Source organism: Myotis nattereri (assembly GCF_964212035.1).
Source record: "Myotis nattereri genome assembly, chromosome: 18".
Classification (NCBI taxonomy): domain Eukaryota; kingdom Metazoa; phylum Chordata; class Mammalia; order Chiroptera; family Vespertilionidae; genus Myotis; species Myotis nattereri.
The window spans coordinates 16,061,103-16,073,127 of record NC_138093.1 but is presented as its reverse complement, the minus strand read 5'-3'; the positions used below and the strand labels follow the sequence as shown (position 1 = coordinate 16,073,127).

The following is a 12,025-nucleotide window of genomic DNA, read 5'->3' as shown; positions in this document are numbered from 1 at the left end:
GTGGGAAACAGTAATTGATTGCCTTCCGTATGTACCCCAGCCCGCAACCCAGAAATGGAACCGGCAACCTTTCAGTGCTCAGGACGATGCTCAAGCGAACTGAGCCATTCTGGCTGGGCAGGCTAATTTAATACTGCTTGCAAATTATAAATAGGGTGTCCCAGTCTTTAAAATAAGAGAAGACATGCCCTGGCTGGTGTTGCTCAGTGGTTGGAGCATTGACCCACGTAACAAAGGATTGCCGATTCGAGCTCTGGTCAAGGGCATGAGCCTGGGTTGCAGGTTCAATCTCTGCCTGGTCAGTCGGGGTGTGGTGGGAGGGAACCAATTAATGTATCTCTCTCATATTGATCTTCCTCTTTCTCTCTCTCTCTCCCTCTCTCTCTCTCTTCTGCTCTCTAAAAATCAATGGAAAAACTGTCCTTGGGTGAGGATTAACAAAAGAAAAAAGAGAGAAGACATAAAACCTATTAAATAAGTATAATAAATACTAAAGTGTAATTTGGATTCCTGGGATGGGAGGTTTCCTGAGGGCATCTCAGAGGGTGGGGGAGCAGGCAGTTGAAGAGGCTGAGAGGTGGGGAGCCAGAGGAGGAGCCTGGTGGAGGTCCGGGAGAAACGGCCCCAGAGAACTACGACGGGAGAGAGGGACTTCCTTGGAGCACTGCCCCCATCCTGTGGCCCTTTTGAGAAGTGCAGCCGAAGACTTAAAACACCACCTCCTCCTTGGTGTGGCTCAGGGTCCCTAACTGCACTGAGCTGGTTACCACTCAGCTAAGGCCCTGGCACAGCCCTAGAGTTGGACACAGGCCACAATCCCCCGCCCACCTCCCACCCCCAGGCGGCCTCGGGAAAGTGATACCTGTACCTTATGCTGGCCCAGGGCACACGAACACAGAAGAGCAGTCAGGCACGGCATCCCGGAGAACAGCAGCTCTGCTTACCTTACCTCTTCCTCCTCCAGGCAACCTCTCCCCGCCCCCAGCTCCTTGTCTCGGGTGTCAGCTCACCGGGGTGTGAGTTGGGTCCAGCCCACCCTGAGCCAAGTGGGTCCTCATGGCGTCCGCCAGCTTGGCCACCAGCCGTTCTCGCACAGAATCTGGCTCCTTCTGGGGAGAGGGAGGATAATGCAGTGATGGGGAGGGCCTGGGCTTTGTGGTTCTCTGGGATTTGGGGAAGAAACAGGAAAGGGAGAAAGGAAGGGGAGTTTGACTTCCTTCTCTTTGGCTCCACCCCCATGCCCTTGCCAGGGTCCTGCCCAGAACTGTGGACAGAGACAAATTCTTCCTCACAGTAGTGTCCCAGGGCATAGCACACATGTGCCCAGTGCATGTTCGATGAGTGAATGAATGACGCAGAGAAGACAAGACATGAGGCAGGACTGTTAGCAGGAGAAGGCCAACAGGAAGAGGGAGATTCTGGGATGGGAGGTCTCACCTGACACTGGGCCAGCGCCTCCTTATAGTACTTCAAGGCCTGGTCATGCTGCCCCAGTCTGGCTGCAGCAGCCCCCAGACCCTCGCAGGCCTGCCACTGCCCCTTCACGTCCCCTGGGGAAGAGAGCCTGAGAGGTCCTTTTATGGCTCCTACCTCCCCAACCCTTTCCCCAGAGGCACTCTCCACCCCCAGTTCCCAATCGGCCTCCCCACCAGCCCCAAGGACTCTCAGCCTTTGCTCCAGCACCCCCAAGCCACCCACGAACCCCCTCACCCTCACCAGTGTCCTGGGCAGCCTGCAGAGCATGGAGGTAGTTGTCTCTGGCGGCCTTGTGGTCCCCCAGCTGGCTCAGTGCAAATGCCAAGCTGCCAAAGCTCCGGCCTTGCTCCCACCGCTGCCCCACAGAACCTGCCGACAGAGCCCACCCAATTCTAAGTGGGACCTTGGCTGCTGGGGTATCAGGACCCCACCCCCCAACAACCAGAACAGGGTTTGCAGGAATGCCAGTGCTCAGCCCCAACACACCTTCAGATGTGCCTCAAGGCCCAGGCTTTCAGTACCACATTCAGCTGCTCCTCAGTCCCGAGTTTTGCCCTGAACGCCTCTCCCTGGGGACTCTGAGCCACGCAATGATCTTGTGAGGCAGGCAAGGCAGGCATTGATAGCTCTTCCTTCTGCCCATTGCTGCCTTCCCTTTCCTAGGCCTCAGCCTTCGTGCCCACAACCCTCTGTCCTACACGACTCTCCCATCTCCTGCATCTCCAGCCCCCTGCTTCTGGGCTTCCTGACCCATAACGAGTCCTAAAGGTCCATTCATTCTTCAGCCTTTGGGCCCCTGGTACTCACCATGCAGGTCAGCAGCTTTCTGGTGAAACCCCCGGGCTTCCTGGTAGTTGCCAAGGGCATTGTGGGCCATCCCAAGGTTTCTCAGCACCGTGGCCTCCTCTCCTGGCCCCCGGCACAAGGGCAAGGCCTGCAGGAAGGCCTCTAGTGCTAGTGGGAACAGCTGGAGCTGGGAGTAGCCCAGGCCCAGGTCATTATAGAGCTGCCCTAGAAGGCAAGGCCAGGGTCACTGGTAGCCAGGTAGACCCCTGTCCCGCCCTCAAAGGGTCCCACCATCCCCTTCCCCCGCCACAGACATGCCCCTGCTTCCACCCCACCTCTCAGAGTGTCGCCAGGTCAGAGCCCACACTTCTCTGACCAAAGGCCTCACCAAGCAGTCGCCGCTCACTGCTCATCTCCGCCAGCCGCCAGCTCTCCTCCAGCACCTGCACCACTTCGCCCACGCCGTGCTGCCTGCTCCTCAGCATACACCCCGCCGCAGCCCCCAACGCCAGGGCTGCCGCCCGGGGCTGCCCTGCTTGGGCATAGGCCTGGCTTGCTTCCTGCAAGCACTGGGCTGCTGGCTCAGGCTGTCCCAGAGCCTGGTAGCAGGCTCCCATTTTTGCCTGGACCTGCCCCTGGTCACCCAGTGGCTGGTAGTGGCCCAGGGCCCTGTGGTACCAGGCCAACGCTTGAGGCAGGTTGCCCAGGGCTTGGTAGGCCAAAGCCACATTGAAGCACTGGTCACCATGACACCTGCCCTGTGCCTTCTCTTCAGGTTGGGCCCTTAGGAGCAGCTCAAGGCCTCTGGCTGGGTCCCCCGTCTCCACGTAGGCAGCCCCCAGGTTGAAGGCACAGGCCCGGAGAAGAGGAGTGTCCCTCTCCCGTGAGGCCTTGGAGGCCAGGAGGAAGGCCCTCTGGAAGCTGGTCAAGGCCTCATGGTTCTGGCGAGCCAGTAGGGCCCTGTGGCCAGCCCTGGTGAGGACTGGGATGCTGGCCTCATGCTGCTGACACTTGCTTTTCTTCTTTTTCTCCTTGGAGCTGGAGGGCTCAGTCTCAGGCTCCTGTGGGGTACCCTCAGGGTCGGGGGAAGACATAGTACTGACAATGGAAAGCACAGGGTTCAACATGTCAGCCTTCGCTTCCTCCAAAGCAGGATCCCTCCAGCGCAGCGATTTTCAACCTTTTTCATTTATGGCACATGTAAACTAAACATATGATTACTAAAATTCTGCAGCATGCCCTAGCCGGTTTGGCTCAGTGGATAGAGTGTTGGCCTGCGGACAGGAGGATCCCGGGTTCGATTCCGGTCAAGGGCATGTGCCTGGGTTGTGGGCTCGATCCCCAGTAGGGGGCGTGCAGGAGGCAGCCAATCAATGATTCCCTCTCATCATTGATGTTTCTCTTTTTCCCTCTCCCTTCCTCTCTGAAATTAATTAAAAATATATTTAAAATAATAAAAACATGATATTTTTTAAAAAAATTTTAAATTCTGCAGCACACCAAAAAACATATTTTTGTCAATCTGACAAAAAATAAGTATAATTTCGATTCATTCACACCGGATGGCTATGGTTGGATTGGCTGCTGTCGTGTTGTATTTAACAACCTAAGGGAAAAGAGATCAGTGTTCTAAAAATCCTTGTGGCACACCAGTGTGACACAGCACACAAAATCACTGCTCCAGGGCAATTCAGCTCTACCCCTGCCCTGGTGTGAACCTCAGAGTTTTAAGAATTTCCCTCGTGCCATCTCACCTTGTTTCATCTCTCCCATGGGCACGATATCCACTCTCTCTAATGTCCTGACAAATTCTTAGTCCTCCTTCCAGAATCAGTTCAAGTAATAGCTTCCTTCAGAAAGTCCCCTTCCCTCCACCAGCCGGGTCCCTCTACACTCCCATAGCACCTTATGCCTTTTGTGGCATTTATGACACTGGCTTAGAGTTGTTGACTTTCTTGTCTATCTCTCTTATTAGATTTGGAGCAACTTGAAGGGCCTGGCACATAGTAGATTCTCAGTAAATACTTATCACATGAAATAAAAAGGTTATGGAGATGAATGGTCTGATGGTTGCACAATATGAGTATACTTAATGCCACTTATAATGGTTTAAAACTATACATTTTATGTTATACATATTTTACTATAATAAGAATGTTTAGCGAATGAATAATTGAATGGACGAATGAACTGAATACACACAGGACCTCTCCTCCGTCATCTCATCCTGTGCCTCCACATACACCCATCCACTCACAATCTAGGTGTTCCTGCTGTCTAATCTCAAGTCAGTTCAATGAATATTCAGTGACCCCCTGCTCTGTGCCAGGAGCCATAAGAGGCACTGGGGTCACAAAACAGAAGAGGCTATTGAATTGGCAAGGAGCCAACTTCCAGGAATGAGGATTCTGTTTCTCTATTCTACCTCTTTTAAAAGAAATTTCTCCTGTTCCTAAGAACACCTAGGAAATCTGCCTCTTCAAGGCCTCCATCCCTAAGGCATTCCTGGCTACGATCACCAGGTTTTGGGGTCCCAGCCATAGGACGCCTTACCTCTTTCGATCTTCTCCGAAGCTGGCTTTCTGAAATGGTCCCTCTGGCTTGGGTTACATCCCCTAGCTCCTTGCTCAGAGCTTCCTCGAGTTACAACCAGGTACCGCCCTCCACTCCTAGGGAATTCTTTGATTGACAGCTGAGTGCCCTATCTTAGTGCTGAGCCCTGCTGGTGTTTGGGCACAGAAACTTGAATTTCATTGCCCTTCCTGCCCACCTGCAGAGACACCCTCAAGTCTCTCACTGGAAGCAATGAATCAAAGCATCATAGGCTTGTTACTAGTTACAACTTCAAAGATCATCTGTCCCATACCCTCATTTCAGAGGAGGGGACCAGGCTCCGAGAGCAGGTGTGACTTGCTTGAGGTCAAAGGAAAGTCATGCAGCTGGGATTAGACCTCAGGTTGTAACCCTTTCTCTCTCTCTCTCTCTCTCTCTCTCTCTCTCTCTCTCTCTCTCTCAACACACTACTTCTGAGTGGTAGTTTCACAGTTGAGAACAGGGTGAAAGGTTGATGGTTAGAAAAGGCCTGAAGATCAGAAGAGCCTTCCTGTCCCCAGACTCCTTTCCCCAACTCCACTGATCTGAAACCTCCAAGTTCTGCTTAATGAGAGGACAGCAGGTCCCAGGACAATGGGAACCGACTACCCCAATTCACCAAGGGTGCCGGCATATCAGAAAGCAAATGTCCTCATTTTTCTTGGGGAAAGGCCTCTTTTAAACAGTTAGGGCTTTGCCAGAAACAAAGTTATAAGGACATTGTTGGGCTCACCTGTATTTGCCTGTCAGCCTTTGCTGAGTGCCTGCTGTGCCATGCCAGAGGCAGGCTCTCCCAGCTGCCTGCGGCTTCTGCCCCAGGGCTGGGCCTTCAGAACTATGACATCCTGGCCAGAACCAAAAGTGCAGCGCAGTCTGTGGTTGCCTCCACAGGCTTCCCTTAAGGAGAGAGGATGATCTGGGAAGGGGACAGAGACCAAACCTCTCTCCCCAAGGTGCTCAAGACCTCTGAGTGATCTAGTGGTTATTTTCTGGAATCATTTTCTTGTTTGATTTCCTGCGGTATCTGACCTATCTTTGCAGCTCTCTCCTTACTTGGCTTCTGTGTCCCTGACTCTCTTTCTCCTGCTCTGCCAACTTCTCTGTCTCCTTTTCTGGGCTCTCTGTCCGCCTCTTAAATGCCAGTGTTCCCCAACACTCTGCCCTTTGCTCTTTTCTCCCTTTATATACTCTTCCACGAACATTTTATTCACCCCTCTGATTTTAACATCACTGATCAGCTAATCATTGTTAATTGTATACCTCTCAATTTAGTGTGTCCAAACAAAATTCCTAGTTCCTCAAATCTACCCATTCCGTGCTCCTGGTCCCTAAGCTGGAAAGCTGGTAGAAACCCATGACGCCCCCCTCTCCTCCAGCTCTCAATCCTATTGGTTCTACTTCTGAAACCTCTCTCCAATGTACCCTCTCCTCTGCAGTCTCATAGCCATAGCCTTGGAAGTGGTGTAGTATATAGTGATTAAGAACTCAAGGGTGGAGGCTGTGGCTGGGCGGCTCATTGATTAGAGCATCATCCCAATATGCCAAGGTTGTGGGTTTGATCCCCAGTCAGGGCACATACAAGAATCCACCAATGAATGCATAAATAAGTGGAACAACAAATCACTGTTTCTCTTTCTCATTAAAAAATCAATCAATAAAAATAAATGAATTTGAAAAAGAACAAGAACTCAAGCTTAGTGTTGGACTGAGTTTGAATCTTGGCTCTACCCGTTTTTTAACTGTGCGACAGTTCTAAGCCTGGGTTTCCTCATCTATACTGTGAATATCTTATAAGATGGTTACTTATAAGATGGTGCTAAATATAGTGCCAACCTATAATGAGCACTCAATGCACATTAATGTGATGGTCTATAACTCTGGTATTTGAGACTACATCTCTACTTAGTTCCTGTTGCAAGCTTCCACTGGGGTGGTGGAAACAATGTGAGTCAGTTTGGTTTGCCTCCTCCTCTCTCCCAAGGTCGAGTCCAAGTTAGGGGAAGTATGGGTGCTAAGACTTAAGAGGGGAGGCCCATCTGGTCTTTGGCCACCTATTTGCTCTCCACTGACATCTCCTTTCTTCTCATCTACCTGGCCTTTCAGACTCAGGGACCTCATCACGACCAGAAGAGGGAGCAAGTCTTCTAGGTACTTCCTTTCTGGCTGGGTTGGGTAATTTCTGCACAACAGTCTGAAGGCATAGCTGCCCGGCTGGTTATGCAACTGTTCTTTCTCAGGGTCCGGTGCTCCTCCAGTCCTTCCCAGGAAGCAGGGAGTGGGATCTCTATCACCAGGAGCCACCAACATCTAGATTCTTCCTACTTCCCCCCTGGTGCTGGTGGTGGAGGGCAAGGGGGAATCCCTTCTGGTCTCAGAGAATACGCACTCTCTTCAAACCCCACATCTCCCAAATGGCTTTGTCTCAGCCCTGAGTCTCTTCTGTTTCTCTGAAGGTTTGGATAGTTTCTGTTGTTCCCCCTTCACATTTCTCCCCTGAGACTAGGAACCTAGGCTGTCTAGCTGCTTGAACGTGGCATGGGGAGAAGGGCAAAAGGAGAAATACTAGATGGCAATATACAAAAACCCCCCACATTTTTTCAGTATAGTTGTAGTTATAATTGTTTTTATTTGTTCAGACCCTTATTGTGTAAATTTATATGTATTTGTTTCCCCCCAGGTACCACGTGGTTCAGGGTTCAGGATCTGGAAGAGGAGCCACACACAAATGAAAGAGACAAGACAAGAAATAATAATTTGGAAATATTGGGGGGCCCGGCGGGCAAGTCGAACTCAAGGGGCAGGACTTCCACTGGTGCTCAGGCCTCACCAGCCTTTTATTGGTTTGGGATACACCCATAGCCCTTAGGTAGGCAATTTCCAGTAACAGGCGGACTTGCCCTTTAGCAAGGCTTTACATAATAGTAAATGGGGAATTTGCTTCAGCTACCATTGTCTGGACTAACAGTGGGTGCACAGCCCTGACCTTTGCCGGGGCTTCAAGGGTCACCAGCCTTCCGGGTTCCTTGTCCACACCTCTCTGCTAGTGAAGACAATAGGTGGCTTCCCACACCTTATTTTTCTCTCACTTGTGCTGTTGCAATAAACTCCCAATTGGTCTCTGTCCCTAGCCTCACTCCCCTTCAAGCCTCTGCTGCAAAATCTTTATAAAATGTAAATCTGGCTCTGAGCTATGTTTAAAGTGTTTTTTGGCACATGACTGCTCCCCAGACCATGGTGCCCCAGGGTCTGCAGGATCTGGTTCTGTGCCTTTCCTGGCTTACTTCCTGCATCTCCCTGGCTGAGCTTTGTTCTCCTATAAAACTGAACCGATTTTAATTTCCTGAACTCACCTCCTTGCTTTTGCACATGCTATTTCCATTGACTGAAATTCCTTAGTCTGTTGAATCCTTGTTAACTTTTCAACCCAAATCAGCTGTCACCTCAAGGAAGTCTTCCTATCTTTCACTGGTCTTCATTACAGCAATTAACTCTTATCCTTTGTGTATCACTGGCCTCTAATTTATTTGACTATATGTTTATCACTCATTCCAGAACAGCAAGCTTCTTTAGGGCATTTACCGTGCTTATTTATCTGTGCATCCACACCACCCAAGCAGGTCAAGTTAGTGGGACCAAAGAATACTATAGAAAGCGGAGCGAGATTAATGGAAATACTGGGATGAAAGGATAAAGGCGAGGACAAGGGCAGGAGCTACTTGAAATAAGACGGTTTAGCAACTAAGGAGCCCTGGAGGAATAGCAACCCAGGTACTGCTGGGAGGGAAGCCCAAGGGTACTCTTGTCCTCCCCACCTGGTGGCGCGCCTCTGCAACCTAGAACTACAAATCCCAGTGTTCCCTGCGCGCATACCGGAAGTACTCGCTAACTGTGGTGACGGTGAGGTACAGTGGCGGACGGCGGGAGATTCAAACCTGGAGAAGGAAAAACATGGAAGGGAGAGGAGCGGGCCCTGGCCGGGCGGTCTGTGAGTGTCAGAAGTGGCCGAGGAGGGCCCCGCGGTGGTGTGCCCTGTCGGGGACTCCGTGGCCCTGGGAGAGGTTGGGGCGGGGCTGGGCGCGGGGTCTATCAGTCCAAGGCCTGGGGGACTGTGTTCAGTGGGGAGGGAGCACCGAGTCCAGACTCCTGCGGGCAGGAATGAAGCTCTGAGCAGCAAAACTTCCCCGACTTCTGTGCTTACAAAGGGTTTTCTCCCTTATTCCCTAATTCTAGGGCTCCTACATTTTGAGAGAATGTAGGTAGGTGGTCTGGATGGCTCCTTACAGTTCAGCAGTTACTGATTGCTGCACTGCTCGTTAAGCGCTGCTAGGGGACTGGAAGTTGGGGCGGGCGGGGGGGGGGGCGGGGGGTGGCGATGGTAGGGGGGTGTGAGGGAGGCTAGTTTTGAGATATTGATTTCAAGCTAGTTATTATGAAACACAAGACTCAGAAAGAACCTGTGACCCTCTCTCCTTACCCACTTAAAGAATTCAGAAAAACTTGCTTAATATACTATAAACTAAACGTGATAGACAGGGAGAAATTCAGGGAAGCCTATTTGTTGAACTCCCCTCTGTGCACCCTTGTTTCTGGGTGGCCCAGCAAGAATTTGTTTACCACATGTTTGCTCTCTTTCATCTACCGGTGACTTATCTAGTTTCCGTTTGCAATCCCAGACCCCTGCCTCCGTCTCCTTTGTTGAGAATGCCATATAAGCCTCAACTGCCCCATGCCTCCTTGGGTCTCATATTTTTATGGCATGTACATCCATAATAAATTTCTCCTGTTAATCTGTCTCATGTTAATTTGATTATTAGCCCAGCCAGAGGGACTTAGAAAGTGGGAGGAAAGTTGTTGTGTTTTTTCCCCCCATAGGGGCTCCTTCATTTTTTGATGCCTTTTCCAGATGCCTACTAAACTTTAGGGTGTCAGAATTATCTGGGGAGCTTGTTTAAAATGCAAATTCATGAGTCCTATCCCAGAGCTTTAGCTCCAGTAGGTCTGGACAGTTAGTCCATGAACCACACTTTCAAAAACACTGTTTTAGAGAGAGAGACTGGGATGAGAAGGATGGGGCAGCAGAAAGGTTTCCAGCAGACCTTCTGAATAAAAGGCAACATTTCCTTTTTCCTCTCCATTGGGATTCAAAAAACAAAGCCCATGTCCACCAATCTGTTGAAGGAAAGCTAGCTCCAGACTTCAGTAGGGCAGGAAGACTGATCTATTTTTTTTTAGACTCTGTGTGTGCATGTACAAAGCCCTGCCCATGTCTCAGAGTCCTCGATTCATAACTCTGAGATGATATCATTCACTTACTGGTTTATTTTCCATGCTTAGCAACCAACACTTACTCCTTGTACACCCCATTGGAGGAACTGGTGGATTTTCTGCGGTTGGCCAGTGCTTTCAAATTTGAACGCGTGTGTGTGTGTGTGTGTGTGTGTGTGTATGTGTGTTTTAACTTGCTTAACTGCCAATTCAAATAAGCCCTGCCCCTCTCCCAAATCATTGCAGGATACACAATATAAAGAAGAAATATGATAAAGAGTGGGAATGACATTAGGTGCTGAATCAAAGACAGATTGAGCCCAGCAGGTGTGGCTCAGTGGTTGAGCTTTGACCTGTGAAGCAGGAAGTCACTTTTTGACAGTTTGATTCCTGGTCAGGGCAAGTGCCCGGTGGTTTCTGTCTTGGTTCCAGTGGAAGGCGTGCAGGAGGCAGCCAATCGATGATTCTCATTGTTGATGTTTCTGTTTCCCTCTCCCTTTGTCTCTGAAATCAGTAAAATATATATATACTAGAGGCTCAGTGCACGAAATTTGTGCACTTGGGGGGGGTGTCCCTCAGCCCAGATTACAAGAGGGCACAGGCCAGGCTCTGAGGGACCCCACTGGTGCACAGTCTGGGCCAGGGAGGGACATGGGAGGTTGGCCAGCTGGGGAGGAACCACAGGAGGGCTCCAGGGCATGTCTGTCCCATCCTACTCAGTCCCAATAGGCCGGACCCCAGCAGTAAGCTAACCTACGGGTCAGAGCGTCTGCCCCCTGATGGTCAGTGCACATCATAGCGACTGGTTGACTATCTGCCCCCCAGTGGTCAGTACACATCATAGCGAGCGGTTGAGCGGCCTTAGCATATTATTAGCATATTACACTTTGATTGGTTGAATGGCTGACCAGATGACCAGACACTTAGCATATTAGGCTTTTATTATGTAGGATATATTGAAAAGACATTATATCTAATTTTGTATTGTCTTCTCTAAGGAGACCAGAGGGAGGGGGAGAAAAGGAAGGAGAAGGATAAAGGGAGGCTGTGGCTAAGGCAAACTATGAATGCTAACTCATTTAAGGGAGCCCCTGTTCTTGAGTTTGGGGGTCATAGTATTGTCTGCATTTTATTTAGCCTGGAGATTACTTCTTCCTCAGGTGACCTGTACCAAAAAGGAGAATAAAGATACCTTTGTGATCTTTTAAAATTCTTTGTCCTTCCACTTAATCCCAAGTGCATGGCCTTTTTCATGTGTTTCTCTCTATTGAAATGCCTTTTCCCCCTTTTCACCTGTTCATTCTTTAAGATTCTACTCATAGACCCTAGCCAGTGTGGCTCAGTGGATAGATTGTCGGCCTGTGGACTGAAGGGTCCCAGGTTTGATTCTGGCCAAGGGGACATGCCCGGGTTGCCGGCTCGATCCCCAGTGGGGGGCGTGCAGGAGGCAGCCGATCAATGATTCCCTCTCATCATTGATGTTTCTATCTCTCTCTACCTCTTCCTTCCTCTTTGAAATCAATAAAGAAATATATTTTTTTTAAAAAGATTCTACTCATAGGTAGAATCCTTTGCTTCCTCTGCTGCTTGTATAAACTATGCATGTGCTATAATCATACTTAACACATTAGGTAGGAGTTTTTTTACTTACATGTTGTTCTGTTCTAATAATTATATCTGTATTCTTGAGAGTAGTGGTCCACTAGCTTAGTGACTGACATATAGGAGGCATTGAATGAATGAATGGCCGTTGAATGATGAGCCCTAGTTGGTTCTGTCAACCTAGCCTCAGGAAGAGTACTTAAGGAAGATGACACAAGTCAGTTATTGGAGAACTGAGAATTAATTAGGGATAAAATAAGAAGCTACTTTGCCAGCTAAGGAGGGATCTGGATATCCCAGCTGA

General features: G+C 49.8%; 2 protein-coding genes across 2 annotated transcripts in view; one reads left to right on the top strand and one right to left on the bottom strand.

Annotated features, from left to right (window-relative positions):
- Positions 1 to 1,001: 1,001 nt before the first annotated feature.
- TTC24 (tetratricopeptide repeat domain 24) lies at positions 1,002 to 3,356 on the bottom strand (the record flags this gene model as incomplete). The annotated part of the gene is made up of 5 exons (XM_081113276.1): positions 1,002 to 1,109; positions 1,438 to 1,550; positions 1,717 to 1,845; positions 2,284 to 2,487; positions 2,651 to 3,356. The coding sequence occupies 5 exons, from the start codon at positions 3,354 to 3,356 to the stop codon at positions 1,002 to 1,004; spliced, it is 1,260 nt and encodes a 419-aa protein (XP_080969402.1).
- Positions 3,357 to 8,776: 5,420 nt separating this feature from the next.
- The window catches only part of IQGAP3 (IQ motif containing GTPase activating protein 3), a 40,297-nt gene continuing 37,048 nt past the window's right edge, over positions 8,777 to 12,025 (top strand). The window contains exon 1 of the mRNA XM_081112865.1: positions 8,777 to 8,839. Coding sequence (XP_080968991.1) covers positions 8,803 to 8,839 — 37 coding nt within the window. The 5' untranslated portion in view covers positions 8,777 to 8,802. The remainder of the gene's footprint in view (positions 8,840 to 12,025) is intronic.